The sequence below is a fragment of the Candoia aspera genome, chromosome 18, assembly GCF_035149785.1.
Source record: "Candoia aspera isolate rCanAsp1 chromosome 18, rCanAsp1.hap2, whole genome shotgun sequence".
NCBI lineage: Eukaryota > Metazoa > Chordata > Lepidosauria > Squamata > Boidae > Candoia > Candoia aspera.
The window spans coordinates 2,472,184-2,488,016 of NC_086170.1; the positions used below are offsets into that span (position 1 = coordinate 2,472,184).

A 15,833-nucleotide genomic window follows, 5' to 3' on the forward strand; every position below is an offset into this window, starting at 1 on the left:
AAATGGTCGTGGTTAAGTTTCTAGCCCTCATGGTCGCTGTCGCAGACTCAGTAACTGCAACGTCTGCAAAGGACAAGGGGGAAGGCTAAACTGATGCTTTCAGCTCCCCAAGAGAGAAATCGTGCTTAGCAGCTTGTTTCTCTAAATCCTTTTTGACTATTAAGTTTAGCTAGTATTAAGGGTCCTACTATCCCTGAATATGTTTCACCTTTGAAACAAAGACGGAAGGAGGAGAACTGGGAACCCTCTGGCTAGCAGCCCCAGTGTGGGATTCGAGGCCGGCTAGAAGTTATGGCTGGGGAAAAAAACTTTTCTCCAATTTCTGCAAGGCTAGGCTGAAAAATGTAACCCCACATTAAGTTTTTAATTTACTGCTTGAGGCATAGGCTGAGGCAGTGAGCAGGCCTGGCCAGGGAACGTGGAGAGACTGTAGTGGATTTTGTGGTAGACCTCCAATGGTGGTCTGTGGGCCACACTTCGAGAATTACTGGTTTAAGGTGTCTCTGAAAATACACAATTAATTGCCTTTATGTCCCTCTAAGTAAGACATGGCCTGGCTATTTCTGGGACCTTATTTGTACTATCGCAAGTTTTACCACGAAAGAAAAGTGGGTTTATTGATCCATAAAACAAACAATATCCCTTAAATTGTACAGAATTTCTACCTTCATCAGACCTCTTCTCAATCTAAGGCAACATAAACAGGTCTGTAACACATTGGGGATGGTTTACTTACAAAACACACCACAGCTTTCTAGGAAGTAACAAGAATGTATTTGGGGGAAAAATAGGAGAACTATCTTGTTTTGTCCCGTATTAGTAATATCTTACTATATCCTTGCAGTTAATAGTCTACGTAGTCACCAGAGGTGACCAGGAATTCCATGCAGGTGAGTAACAAGAATGGCTCCCTCCTTGGTTGCTGTGCTTTCACAGGAGAAGTCATCTTTCATTATAACCAGCATAGAAATACCATGTTTTATAGATATGTAAAGTGACTTGATAAAAATGATTAATTTCATCCTTCCTCGGAAACTCCACTTGGTAGATGCTAACACAGTTTACCCTGTTTTTTACCAGTGCCAGTGCCGGGGGGGGGGGGGGGGCACAGCATCACATGTCAGGTGTGACCGGGCAATTGAAGCTATGCCTCTTTTTAACACATGTGGTATTGCTTGTAAAAAAAATGGTGGGGCTCTGATCGACTGGTGAGGCTAACCTCTCCTGTGGCCAGCGCTGAGCCTGTGTTTCAACAATAACAAAAGACAGGGCTTCCTACTTTGCAGTCAGAATGATGGAAATGCAAATTACAGGTAGTCCTCGCTTAACAACTATTCGTTTAGTGATAGTTTGGACTTACAACGGTGCTGAAAAAACTGCCTTATGACCAGTCCTCACACTTACGACCATCACAGCGTTTTCCTCCTTGGTCACATGATCACTATTTGGGTGCTTGGCAACTGGTTCGCATTTATGACCATCGCAGCATCCCATGGTCGTGTGATCACCACTTTCAATCTTCCTGGACAACTTCTGGCAAGCGAAATCACTGGGGACCTGCAAGATTCACTTAGTGACCACATGGTTCGCTTAATGCCCATAGTGATTCACTTAACGGCCATTGCAAAAAAGGTCGCAAAATCGGTTGGATTCACTTAATGACTGCTTTGCTTAACAACTGAAATTCCAGTCTCAATTGTGGTCGTTAAGCGAGGACTACCCGTAGTACCCTCTTAGGTGGCTTGTAAGAACTGGGGTCGAGATAGAGTTGGATTTATTCAGAAGTCTATGATAACACCAAAAGCCTACCTTGCAGGGCTGCCTTAAGGGCTCCCTCTGGGCCTGCAAAGTACTGAAATCTAAACCAAATTCCAAGGTTAGCCTTGGTCCTACAGGGACTATGATGGGCAGCAGAATGCATAAGGCAAGCAAGTCAAGCTACAACTGGGAAGTAAATGATCCAATTAGTTCAAGGTCTCTGCAGAGCCCAACGCAGACACATTGGATGACGATACCTAAGCAGAAAACGAAGAAGTGATGGGAGAGTAAGAAAAAATTAATTAAAACAGAAGCAAGAAAGGAACCCTCACCCACAGAATGGAACACTCCTTCCCAATGGGCTCTACTGGGCCCCTGTACGCATAGGGGTCTCACCTCCATGAGATAAAATTTTATTTCAGGGCACAGCTTTAGCATTGCGGTGTGTTCCTCCCCCTCCGCTTTTCCCAACGAATTATTTTTATTTTATATCTATGTCTATATATAGATATATAGCTGCTATGCGTTTCTCTTTCCTCTGAGCAATTACGCGGCAGTATATAAAGAGCAGGGGAGATGATGTTAATTAAACAGAAGGTAATTTCTGTCAGCCCACAGAGTGGGGGGCAAAGGGGCGGGGAGGAGAGGAGAGGGGAAAAAGAGCAAGCTGGGCCCTGGCTCCCTGGAAAATCTCTCTGATCAAAGCACAGGTATTAGTGTCAGCAAGAAATGGTCTAATTTAGTTAAATAATAATTGCAATAAACTTAAAAAAAAAAAGATTGCCGCTGAGAGAAGGCCTTGGAGATACACAGCAAAGAATATGGGTGGAAGATACAACAGGAAATCTGACTGAATCTGCACCAAATGCCCCTAGTCTAGAAAAACCAAGACGCAAAGCTATCTGATGAGGGTGTATGCACGATGTTGCTGCAAAATTTGAGGCCTGCAGGTTCTTCCCAAGTAAGGCTGGGAAGGACTTATCTGAAATCATGAAGAGGTGACCGTTGAGCAAAGGCCAGCCCTCTCCCCTCCCCGTCCTCCAATTTCTCTAGAGCGTAGCATCTTAACAGAACGGCTGTGGCGGATGAAAACAGCCAAGCTGACCTTCTGTTTGTGGCGTGTCTGCAAAATGTCACGATGGGAAAGTTTGGTCTAAACGTTCACATGGGGTGGTCACAACATCTGCAGGTTCAAAAAAGAACAGTGAGGATTCCAGGACGCCGTTTCCGAGTCTACTTATCTGGTTAATATTGTAAGTTCCATTGTTCCAAGACGGGTTGGCTTGCAAACCGGTAAGGGTAGACCGATTGCTTGTTTTAATTGTTATTTATACGACCGCATCTCTAGCTGTATTCGCACACTGCCATCAGCCGTGCTTTTCCAAACCAGCTACAACCCAGTGGGTTCATAATTCCCATAAAGCTGTGAACTACAGGCCGTGAATCGCAACAACTGGGTGAACACAACACATTACGTCACGACTTAGTGCAGTAGGTGAACCCCGCTACTGAGCAAAGCGCTTTAGCAAGATTAAGAAGATCAGAAACACACCGATCTGTTCCTCATACTGACAACCCAAAGCGGCCATTGGCAAAACAATGGAATATAAGGAAGGCAGAAGGAAGGAGGGAAGAAAGAACGGAGAAGAACGCTGTTGTACTTGGTTGCGTCTGGTCAGGAGAAGGAAGAGGACAAACCGTTGGCCACAAAGCAAATGCAGATTTTGAGGACAGAAGGAAGTTCAGAAATGGCAGCCGTGCTTCCTACCCTTTTGATCCTTCCACAAAAGATTCCTTTTCCCGCTCCATTCATATTGTACATACTGTGTTCAGACGTCAGAACGAACCAGATTTTTCTAATCGTTTTGTGTCCCTGTGCTGTGGACCTCAAAAAGCGGTCACGGTTGGTGGGAGGACACTGGTGGGATCTCTGCGGTTTGCAGGGATGTCACAGACAGTGCACTGGCACACTCATAAAAAATATTCCATGGGGGAAAAAAAATGAAATGTCAAGCTAGACTGGCCCGATATATACACATTTCCCAAGTCCAAGTGTATCTGATCTGGAGTAGAGTTGGGGGATTCTATTTGTGGAACTGGATGACACAACCCCCCTCGTTTTTCAAAGCATCTGAAAGGCTGAGCAAAGGGTTTCCAAACGAGGAGACTGACTTTATTATTCCAATTCAGCTCCCCTTTCCTCAACACACTGAGAATCTTTGCTAGCCAACCCTCACCACTAGAAGGCACCCCACGCTTCAAATGCAAAATCTCGGAACAGGCTGGCCTGAGAAGGGAAGCTGGAAAAGTTAGGATGACCCCCAGCAAGCCAAGGAGGGAAGGCAGCTCAACCAAACACGGGGGTCACCCAGAGAGCATTGAACAGCACCGCTGACATCTTATTACGGAGCGCTTTGCAGATGTTCCTTGGAAGGAATGTCAAAGCGATGCTGCTCAAGAGAAGGACCTGGAAGGAGGATGGGGAGGCAGGGAAAGCGAGAACTTCTAGGTACGGCTTTTACTGTGCACTCACCAGGGCGTCGCGGGGTGCTCCATTCTCAGTTCCAGAAGAGCTGATCTGCACAAAGAAAGAGCAAGGTTAGAGTGCCACCCAATGGTCATCTCTAAGCAAGCTTACGGTCGCCCGCGGCAGAGGTAAGAGAAAGGCCTGTAAACAGGTGGGAGTGCAAACATATGACAACACAGCTCCAATTAAAAGTGCGCAGTAACGGAAAGGCCACAATCCCTGAGGACAGGCGATGTTGGAATGTATAAACAGTCTGACCTGGTGTATGGCAGCGCCCCTGAATTTCAAGCATATGAACGATGGCACAGACCTAACCCTGCTTCACTGCTTCATTAGGACCAGTGGAGAGAGTTAAATTATGGACATACTACGCCTCCACCTGTTAGAATTGGTGCTAGCTGGACTTAAGCATAGTTTAATGCATAGCTCAGACTGCTGTTTGCAAACCTGCTCTAGGTGTGGCTTCCAACTGCGGCTTGGCACAAGGGAGAACAGAAAGTTGATACCAAAGTTAAGACTAACCACAGAACCCTGGAGTTGTAAGGGAAAAGAGAAAGGCCACTTAGGGGAAGCAGGAGGGGGAAAATGTGCAGGTCGAGAGGAACTGTAACTGTTCCATGGAGAGGGTCACATGTTCAACCTCTGCTTTAAAAGGACCTGAGAACAGGCAAGAGGATAATCTCTGCTGGCTTTACACTTATTGGCAACCCCATAAATAAGCTACATCCTTTCCTGGGCTTGTGAAGCTGATCCCAGAATGGACGCATTTGAATTAAGGAGGTGCCAGTGGGTCTATGTTGCCCCCAGACTTGCTCTGAATTTCTTCTCTTCCTTGGAATAGGGATTACCGCACAGCCTAGGAACCAGCCTCCTAAGAAGAGCCGACGTAAAACTCCTACCCAGGTGATCACGGAGAAGATGAACCAATGTCGGATATGGGCCAGGCAGAGCTGGAACGGAGAACAAAGCAAGCAGCTGGCTAGATGGAAGCCTAAATGGGCACCCAGACACGGTTCTGGCCTTCTGCTTCAGCCATTCAGAAGTCCCTGGAACAAACTGCCTTCTGTGAAAGGGTAGTTTCCTTGTGGCAAATTCTGGCAACATTTCTGTTGTGGTATTATTACTGCCATCTGTAGGAAACATGAGGTTTCATTTGTTGGCCTTCCAAACAGAGGCCATTTACTCCCCCAAGGCCAAAGGGAATTTTTGTTTTGCTAAAATGTTAACAAAGAAATGTAGGTTTTCCTTTTCTTATCAATCAAAATCATGCACCCCGGTTCCAACTTCTGGCCCATTCCTTCTCCACTCAGTCACTTTGAAAGGTCCAGGCCAGACAGGTGGCCAGAGGACAGGATGCAGAGAATTGAAGAGAGCTAATAAAGCCATGTAGGTTTGCCTGCTTTTCCCTCAGAATGCAGGGACAAATTAGACTTTCAGCAGCGTCCTCTCATAGCTTGCAGTCCAAGGAATTTCTCATACAAATACAAAAAAAACAATCAGGGACAATGCTGGGGCCAAAGGAGAGAGGGAGAGGAGGAAAGAAATGGTCTATCAAAAAGGCTTCTGCATCGATCATTAAGTTTCAGATGTAGTACAATGTCTGAAGAGAAATATTCAAACCTGCCTTCGCTCCTGTTCAAGAGCTTAGTTAAGTAAATGCTTCCCACTCTGCCCCACCCCCCAATAATTTCAAAATAATTCCAAATACTGAGAGGAGAAGATAGAAACTGCAACTCAACCACGCTGTTTGTAGTTCTAATTCCCAGATTGGCAGCCAAGGAAAGTGGAAGATACTTTGCTTTTTCAGGGTTTTTTTGGGGGGTGAGTGTGTGCTGCTGCTATTCTATTACCCACTTCTTTGGCCTGAATTTCCTCCAATGAACTTGGTCTGTGACTGGCTCTTCCTTTGTCACTTCTTCACTGACAATCTAGTGTCAGTCATTAGGCCTAACTTCACATCCCTGTGGGATCCACCAAGTTATATTAATGGTAGCAACATTCTTCCAGAAGAAATATATGCATGGTTTGATATACTAAGATGAGCCAACTCCTCTCTAAATGCTGGTGTTAATATGTCAGCCAGGTAGACCACCACAATAAATACTGGAATTCTACTTTATTGATATAGGCTATAACAACAGAAATCTTGAAAGACCGGCCATGTTTCCCCTCCTTCCCTCTTATACCATAGAGCAGTGTTTCTCAACCTTGGCAACATTAAGATGTGTGGACTTCAACGCCCAGAATTCCCCAGCCAGTTCCTGTTTCCTCTGGCTAAGCTCATGTTTTACTAACTTCTGCCACATATCTTCTTCAGTGGCCACCTCTGGACTCGACTCTACGTGGCCAAAAAAGAACCATCTTCTCAAAAAGTTCAATGAAAACAAGACTGCTGACTCTGGGGAGGGGGGATGGAAGGCCGGGGAGGTGTAACCGAATGCAGTATTTTTTCAAAAGAGTACAACTGGTAAAACTAGCACAGCAGACAGGGATGCTCTGCGCCACCACATATAAGTTGCAAATCCAGTTAATATGTTAGTATTTGCATATGCTAAGAAATGTCTGACCTTCAGAGTTCACTACCAGTCTGCAGGTGAAAAAAAAAAAAAAACTAAAGTGCAATTTCAATAGACCCAGATGATGGCTCAGCTACTGACTGATATTCAAACAGATTCCTGTCCTTATGCAGCACTCAGGAAGTTTGTGAATTAAAAAAGAATGGAGGAAAGGGCATGGGGGGGGGGGGCAGAAGGGCCACAGTGCTTAAAAAAACTCTTGACAGCAATACCTCCAGGTTTTTCTAAAACAAAGGTTCAAAAAGTGTGGCCTACTAGCATCCTTTGTGGCCCCAGACCTCCACTCAAATGGGTATGGCCAATTTTTTTTTGGTATTTTTATAATTTTGGGAGATTTTATGGGGCAAAATAGGTGCTTGAAGCTTGCAGATGATTAAGGAGCCTTTTTTTTTTGGTACCTCTTTAAACTTCCTGGAGCTTCTTCTGAAAGGGTCCCTGTCTCACTGACTTTCAGAAAGTGGCTCTCAACATGTTGCATAAAGCCTGGGGTGTCCCCTTGGGCAACAGTAATTGTGCAACCCTGTTGTAAGAGAATCTAAGAGAAAAGAGGTGAAGAACACACAGAAAAAGTACCCCCCCCCCATTTTTTAACACAAGCATTCCTGACTCATGTAATATTATGAGTGCTGATAAAAGGAAGATGGCCAATGATTAGTCTGCCTATGCGTCTTTCTTGCTTTCCAGCTTGTGTATTGAGCCCGAACTTCTCGGCTGCCCTCATCTATTATCTTCTCAGAAACCACAATTGCTCCTCTTTTTTTCCCCTTTTAAAGACTTTATTGAATTTTACATAAATGTACAGATATTTAAAAAAAACCTTCCAGACTCCTCAGAGACATAGTCTAAATGATTCATCCAATTAGAACTTCATTTGGCTATTATGGAAGATATTGAGCCATATAAATCAGTTCAGGTTAAGACAAAGGAGTAAGAAAAAGACAAATGCTTATGGACATGTCTAAACAAACAGATTAAAAAAAAAAAGGACGGAGTATATATTAAAAAAAAAAGACAAGGGAAGAAAACCAGGCTTTCTGCAGAAGAATTTTCTGCTCCTTTTCCAGCTTCATAAACACATCAACTTTCAGTTGAAAATCACCAGGCTCCCATATCAGTCACGGTCAGTCGTGACACAGACCCTTAACTGCGATTCTGCACAGCTTAAAGATGAACCTGGATAACTGTTATCAGGTGATAAGAAAAATCGTGGGACAAATATTGGGACTATCCACAGACATGCAGATGTAGACCAAAATAAGTATAAAGATAAGCAGCCATGTACAAATATTACAACATACCAGAGGGATTTTGCTGCTATGACACGCTACGGATCAACCTCATGGCTAAATAATATTACAAAAGCCCTACACAGGGTTGAGGGATCTCCAGCCCTTCTAGGCATCCCTCGCAACTGCCCATGTTAGCTGTGACTGACAGCATCTTGTTTGCCACAGCGGATGACAAAATGTCAATCAGCTGATTATGATGACCGTGTTCAAATAATACGAATGCATTCAGAATGACGGTAATTAAATATAAGTAGAAACAGGATTATTTATCTTCACAGTTTTGTATCACTCTTACTCCTGACCTCAACCTCCCCAGGCTGGGGACAGGGCTAAGGCAAACCTCTCCCCACTCTTCCTGGGGGAAAGTGGAAACTGCAGATTCACAGGCGGGGCCCGCCATCCCAGTGCCCTTTAGAATGCCAGGGAGTGCAGGGCTATACAACTTCCCTCACACCCAACTAAAGAAAGGCTGATGGACTGCCAGAGATTCCCTCCAGTGCCTTCTTTCTCCTCTGCTGGAATTTATAACGCCCACCATCTCCTCCCCTTTTGGGGGGCGGGCAAGAGGGCTCAGGCATGTAAGGGAAGGATCTCGCCTCCCTCTTCTCCGTCTTTACTCTCGGGCAGCCCCAAAGGCCGCTGCTCATTCCTTACCCCCAACCCCTTCCACGAGGGGCAGAAGCTGATTCCTCCTCTACCCCTCCACCCCCCACAATGCACCGTGGGACAAAGAATCTCCCCCATCCCCTTTTAGGGATTCTCCCCCGTCTTTTGCCCTTAAGGGGGGGGAGGACATTTCTCACCCGCTGTCTTCATTTATCTGATGCACAAAGACCCCCACCCCCGTCCCAAAAGCTCCCGCTTCCCCTCCCTCCAGGGTATTTCTAGGGATTTCTCCCCCAACACCCTGCATGGGGAAGGGGAGGGGAGGGGGGAGTAAGCCAAGAAAGGGGCGCCCCCCACCTCCTCCCTCCACTGCGGGGCAAAGGGCACCCAGCACCTGCCCTTTCCCTGATGGAGCCGGGGGATCCCCACCTCTTTGCAACGGCGGGCAGCGAGGCGAGGGCCCCCGCAGGCCCCAAGCCTCCCTCTCCATCTGCCCGGAACGAGGGGTGCCCCCCCCGGCCTCTCCCTCCCCCAGGCTCGGCTCACCTGCCCAGGTTGCTCAGCCTGCTCCGAGGAGGCCATGTTTCCAGACCCGCCTAATCCGCCCGCGGATGGCATCGATGGCAGCGGGAGGCGGCGGGCGCAGGCAGGGCCAATCGAGCCCCGAGGCGCCGATCGGGAGAGGCGCCTCGCTTCCCTGGAGGAGCGCGGGCCGATTTGGAGCCGGGGGTGCCCAAAGCGTGGGGGCGGGGGCCAAAGCTGTAAAAGACGACGACGAGGAACTCACTCGCATCCACGCCCACCCAAAAGAAAGGCCTAGGACTAGAAACGCACCTGAAATAGGAACAGCCCCCGGAAGAAGTGCCTAGCGTTAAATAGATCTGTACTGCGACTGGGCTATCTGGACAGGGCTCTCCGGAGATTGAGTTCATTTGATGACTCGATTTGTGCCCCAGACCTCCGCCCCGAGCAGCTAGCAACAGCAAAACGCATTCAGAGAGTTAAGAACGGGGCTGAAGATTAACACTGACATCAAGCTTCAGTCAGACACCGCCTAGGATACGTGCAGCAGCATAGCGAGAGTTTTAAGCAAGGGACGGATGAAGGTGATTAATAGGTTCTCGCTGGCTAGGGGCTGATGAAAGGGGCGATCCAGCACCTCACGGGAACACAGCTGCTGCCGTGCTCGCACAAGGCAACACCCCAGGTTCCTGAGCAGCAAGTTAAGAGCAGACGGCCCCGGAGGTCCCTTCTTCCAGAGCTACGCTTCTTAGGATAACACGCCCATGGAGTTAATGAAACACCAAAAACATTAAGAAGTGCAGTGCCTGTCTTAAACGCGGAATATATTCGAAATAGCTGAAAAGCTCTAACGTCTTGGAATGAAGGCAGTCATCCCCGCTAACTCAGAATGCACCTGCCAACGTTTTTGGGGAACTGGGAAGAGCCCTGAGAAATGCATTAATACGACTCCTTTGCTTTTAAACAAACTGGCGCGTTGCGGCAGGGGCGAAAACTACATTTCCCATCACGCCGCAGGAAGGGGGCGCATGAAATGAGCACTCAGGCTGGACTACATTTCCCAGAGTGCCTCAGCAGCGTTCGCTGGGCTCTGATTTGTTTACTGCGGCGTCCCGACCCGAGCAGAGCCATGGCGGCGGGTGGTTCAGAGCTGCCCCGGTTGAAGCCGTGCCTGATCAGGCGGAAAGGCCAACAGGAGCAGCATGGGGTGGCCGCCTCCACTCTCCAGGAGCTGCAGACTAAAGGTAAGACTTTCTGCTTTGGGACAGCAGGGGCATTTTGGCGCAGATCGCCCTTACAGGCAGAGGTGCCACAGGTCAAGTGGCCCACTGCACCACTGCCTTGTGCTTAAGGGAGATTGATGTTCAAGTTTCTTGGCATTAAAAAATTGGCTGCCGGGGAGAAAAGCGAAGGCCGAACCCGTCCCACCTGTAGCCCTGTGCCGAAAGTCCGCTCTAGGGCCCCTTTCTTTAGGACTGGAAAAAAGGGGCAGGGAATAACAGGAGGAGAGAAACATTCTCAGCCAATGCAGAAAAACCTTCTGGCTTGTCCTCAAGAACACCTTCTTCTTCCACAGCCTGCAACCTGCTGGCAATCGGCCCGGCCTCCCAGCCTGTAACTTTGGTACTGGCTGAAGATGGTACCATCGTAAGCGACGACGATTATTTTTTGTGTCTGCCCCCAAACACCAAGTTTGTGGCGGTGGCCAAGAATGAGAAGTGGACCAGCGGCAGCACAGGTAAGGGATTTTAATGCCTTTAGAAGCTCAACGCAGAGAGATGCAAACCACTGGGGGAGACGGGCAGTGATATAAATTTAATAAATAAATAAACAATGTCTGTCCCAGGACAGATAACGCTGAGCAACGTTCAGAGGAAGAATTCAAGGATCAGTTGGTCCTCTGAATGCGTATTATTACGCTCAGAAGTGTATAGATGTTTTGGGGGGGCAGGGGGGAGAAAGCAAGGAATTTTTTGGCACCTGACAGGCCAACCGATTTCTCCCACTATAAAGGAGTCATTTCACTCCATGGTAGCCCAAAATCAGGACGCTGTTAGCACCTTTTCAGACCAACATTATATTAAAAGGCGTAGGTTTTTATTAAAAGGCATAAGCATCCAATGAAGTGAGCTCACGAAAGCTTCTGCCTTTTAATAGATCTTGTTAGCGTGAAACGGTGCCAACAGACCCCTTCTGACATTGGGCTCCCCCTGTGTGAAATTACACTGGCGTGCATCTCTTAATTTTTAATGTCTAGTGGACTCATGGCTGTACCAGTTTCAGGTGGGGGCACAGCTTGGCGAGAGGAAGAGATCATTCACACAGTTGAAGTGGACACTGTCGGAGAAAAATGGAAGCTTTTGGCCAGACAGCTCAAGAATGACCTTTCTACCATCATACTGATGTCTGAGGAAGACCTCCAGGTACAAAAAGGTCCCATTAAAAGGTCTACGATAAATATCTCTTGTTCCAGCCATCTCCTTGTCACAGGAAGCACATGAAATAGGAGGATATAACCCAAGTTTAACTGTCTGCTCTCCCCCTTTGGAGTAAAAACTAGGTACGCCCAACAGATGATGGTTCAAACTCTGCTATAAGCCCAGAGAGAGAGACCATCACCCCTGCAAGGAACTTGGTTCCATCATCCAATCGCTCCTACCAAGAGGTTCCTCCAAATTTATCCGCCAGGAGCTTTGTAAGATCTAATCCTCTTTCTGGGCCAGCAGCAGAGAGTGAGCATTCAAGAAAATCTCAAGCGGTCCTTCGAACTGAGAATTAAACCAACCCCCAGACAGCCCTATCCTAGCTTGCTTGGAAGCAGGTCTGCCTGCATTTAAGGGGAAGTCTCTCAAGGGATTGTGCACAGGACTGGAGCCTTCTAACACTTTTAATCAGAGTTCTGACAAGGGACGTGGTTTACGGGGTACTCTTTTCCTGTTATCCTCAAACAAAGGAGGCTGCCTTATCAACCAGCTCTGTGTTTTTAGCACCAACTGGCAGGCAGCCTTCAGAGTCTCAGAGAGGGTTTTGTTTCAGCCCTAACACGAATGCCAGGAAGTGAATCTGGAATCTTCCATGAGCAAAACAGGTGATGGGAACTTACTATGTGGCCACACTGAATTATGACCCTGGGCTAAGTGGGGAAGCAAGTCTGAGTATGTCTCACCTTGGCTACCAAGCGCCGGCTCTCCTGCCTTCCTCTAGGCACTCATTGATGTACCCTGCTTAGATCTGGCTCAAGAGCTTTCAGAGAATCAGCTCCAAACTCAGAGGTTACAGGATACGCTGCAGGAGACACTGGACAGGCGGGAAGAGGAGCGTCAGTCCCGTCAGCTTCTGGAACTCTACCTGCAGGCAATAAAAAGAGAGCATCAGGTTGTATCTACCGCAGAAGGTAATAAGACCATTCTAGAGAAGCACCAAGGAATGAATGAGCAGGAACGTTACGCTGATTTACCCCTTGGGTCTATCCCTCAGCTGTATACCCTGGTCCTTCAAACAGAATTTTCACGATTTTTTAACTTGGTGCCAGCACTCTGCTAGAGACCGTACAAGTTCCTTGACACATCCTAATTTATGGAAAAGTTTCCTAGCAAGCCAGGATCAAAGCACGGTTGGTCCACCTGGTCTCTCCACAAGGAGGCTTTGAATGTAACAGGGAAGTGTATGCGGGTTCAAGCATGTTTCGAATTAGGTTGCCCTTGAACAGGGCCAGTATCCGTACCTTATGAACATTATGACCTTAGGAGAGGCTCTAAAGTGATTAACAATTGCTGGTTGGGCAGCTATAGCCAGGCAACGAACACTGCTAATTCTGAGCCAAAGTGCTACATATCCCACTGATTGTAAGCTGCTTCGGATATAATTTTGGGTGGACGCGTTGCATGCACGTTTTATTTATTTTATTTGTATGATTTGTTTGGTTGTTTACTAAGGCTTGTATATAAAAGAATTTAAAGAATACACTAGTGGTGGCAGTAACGACAGAAAAAACCAAAAGGTTTTTAAGGAAGCCGTCGGGAGGCTTCCAGTGTCTCCTTCAAGAAACACAGGCTCTTCTCCTTGTGTCCAGAATCAGAAGTAGAGGAAAAATCCACGGAAGGAAATGATACTGTGGACGCTGGGAGCAGCGGGCCGTGTTCAACAGGAAGCACGCTGCTCAGTACCCGCGTTTTGACTGTGCTGAAGGAAAAGTCTGCTCCAGAACTCAGCCTGGCCAGCCAAGATTTAGAGGTGGGTAAATACAGACAGAGCCAGTTTGGCATAGCGGTTGGGGCACCAGGCTAGAAACCGGGAGACCGTGAGTTCTAGTCCCGCCTTAGGCACAAAGCTAGCTGGGTGACCTTGGGCCAGTCCCTTTCTCTCAGCCCTAGGAAGGAGGCAGTGGCAAAGCACTTCTGAAAAACCTTGCCAAGAAAACCGCAGGGACTTGTCCAGGCCATCTCCGAGAATAAGACATGACTGGATTAAAAAAAATAGTCATGCCTCTTCTCACACAGCCCAGTGTATTCCTTTTTCCACTCCACTTTTGGTGACCACCAACCCTGCCCATCACCTTGGCTTCTCTGGCTAATCACTGAGCCTCCGTATTTGCGCCCCAGCTTAACCGTGCCGTGTCCTGGGACAACTGTGGATGAGTCTGCCACCTTGAGTAAGCCATGTTTCCCTAGTACAAATACCTAGAGCTTTCTGGCTTGGTGGAACTGATGGGCAGCAAAGGCCTAAAGCGGGGCATTAAGTGTGATAAAGAATAATAGTCTGAAGAGGGATTTGAGAAAAGGAGAAACATGTTTGAAGTTCTAGGACAGGATTTATGAACAAGGCAGGAACCTCTCTCTCTGTGAACTAGGATGACAGCAACCTAAGATAAGGGAGGATTATAATCAGATCATGATGCATTCTTGGGCTGATTTTTCCCTACTAACATCTGAGCTAGGAAAAAGGGCATCTCTAAAACTCTAGCTTTCTGTTGCAGCTGGTTTGCAAAGAAGATTCAACAGCCCTTTCTCGGGCTCTGAGCTGGGATAAACACAGGACCGAAGCCCTAAAGGAGGCATGTGGGCAGGAGCTTTCAAGACGACTGCAACAAGTCCGCACTCTAAATTCACTGAGAAGCATCTCCGAAGGCAAGAAAAAAACGCCAGGGGTTGGGGAACGGTCGAGTTCTAAACGCAGGAAGGAATCGCCCTGAGAGTGGATGTCTTGCCGCGATTAACCGCCCTCTGGGTTTCCTGAATGGTAATGCCGTGTCTTTTCCAACCGACCAAGCACGTTTGGACAAAATACAAAAGCAAAGGACGTTCGGCAACTCGGTAGCATCTCACCTCACCAGACTGTTTATTTACATAAAGTGCTAGTCCAGGAAAAGAAATATTTTCCTTTTCAACCCCTGAAGATGATGGTGCGTGTTGAAAAACAAAGACAATAATGCTCTTGAACAACGCCCGCTCAGAGGTAGAGCTATGAAGCTGCCCAGATGCAGAATTTTACCTATCCACCAAAGGGCCTCTCTTGCTTTTAAATGATTTTGTTAACTTTGCAGGGATTATAAAACAAAACAAAACAACACATGTCTGGAACATGTAGATTTTGAGTATGTACAGCCGATAATGGATGCAGCACCGTGGGATAGTCTCCACTGTTAGCAGAAAATGTTAATGATTATATGCATTTTTTAATTACCTTTATATTTAAGTATTAAAGGCTTTGTATTATTGGCTACCTTTTTGACTGCTGATTGAGCTATTACCTTTAAGATTAAGTAGGTCTGCTTTGGGATACGCATTCCAGTAGGACAACCCTCTACAGTAATTTATCCAAGTAGCAGTAATTTGTAAAATAAACTTGAAAAACACTGTCACGTTTCTACACACACCCACACACCGGCACTTCTGAAAAAGACAAGAAAAAGAAAAAACAAAGGTACAGCCTTTTCTTAAATCTGTTGCCTTTTCCTAGAATAGTCCTAGCTTTTTAATTAGGACATGGGTCCCATCTGGAGTCTTCTGGAAATTAAGCATATGCTGCATTTTCTAAGCATAGCCGATCTCCAAAAAGTAAAAAGATCCTTAATTCCAGCTTAGCCTTGCTGACTACATGGTCACACCCGTGCAGTTTTCTGGGCAACAGCAGATAAATGGCTTGACGTCGTCTTCCTGATCCCGGCTGCCCCAAATTTCCCAGGCTAATATGACCGGTGCTGATCACTGTATCTCAAGCAGCATTTGTTAGAGCTGGAAAAGGTACAGAAAAGTACAACTCTACAAGGAAAATTACAGTATTGGGGGGCTTTTACACTCAGAAAAAAAGGCAAGGAGAATTTGCATAGGTTTACACCGGGGGTTAAAATATCATGGTGGTGATAAATCATCTCCAGCGTCAGAGACAGTGACAGTTCCCGGGGAATATGAGGAGAAAATGCCATTCCTTAATCCTGTTTACAGACCTGGCTGTGGAAGCATCTTGACAACCACAAGCAGAAAACAGGAAATCAGATTAGATAGCCTGGCTTTGAACCTGCAGGGATCACCTTGTATCATCAGTTACAATATAAAT

General features: G+C 46.8%; 3 protein-coding genes across 3 annotated transcripts in view; 2 read left to right on the top strand and 1 right to left on the bottom strand.

Annotated features, from left to right (window-relative positions):
* The window catches only part of PEX14 (peroxisomal biogenesis factor 14), a 78,357-nt gene extending 68,980 nt beyond the window's left edge, over nucleotides 1-9,377 (bottom strand). Inside the window, exons 1-2 of the mRNA XM_063317455.1 lie at nucleotides 9,303-9,377; nucleotides 4,292-4,336 (exon numbers count right to left, since the gene is read on the bottom strand). Of these exons, the coding sequence (XP_063173525.1) occupies nucleotides 4,292-4,336; nucleotides 9,303-9,374 (117 nt within the window). The 5' untranslated portion in view covers nucleotides 9,375-9,377. The remainder of the gene's footprint in view (nucleotides 1-4,291; nucleotides 4,337-9,302) is intronic.
* The window catches only part of LZIC (leucine zipper and CTNNBIP1 domain containing), a 382,321-nt gene that overhangs the window by 188,562 nt on the left and 177,926 nt on the right, over nucleotides 1-15,833 (top strand). The gene's annotated exons all lie outside the window — the stretch shown is intronic.
* Nucleotides 10,395-14,664, top strand: DFFA (DNA fragmentation factor subunit alpha). The gene is made up of 6 exons (XM_063317369.1): nucleotides 10,395-10,522; nucleotides 10,855-11,016; nucleotides 11,556-11,701; nucleotides 12,483-12,672; nucleotides 13,351-13,511; nucleotides 14,254-14,664. The coding sequence occupies exons 1-6, from the start codon at nucleotides 10,408-10,410 to the stop codon at nucleotides 14,467-14,469; spliced, it is 990 nt and encodes a 329-aa protein (XP_063173439.1). The 5' UTR covers nucleotides 10,395-10,407; the 3' UTR covers nucleotides 14,470-14,664.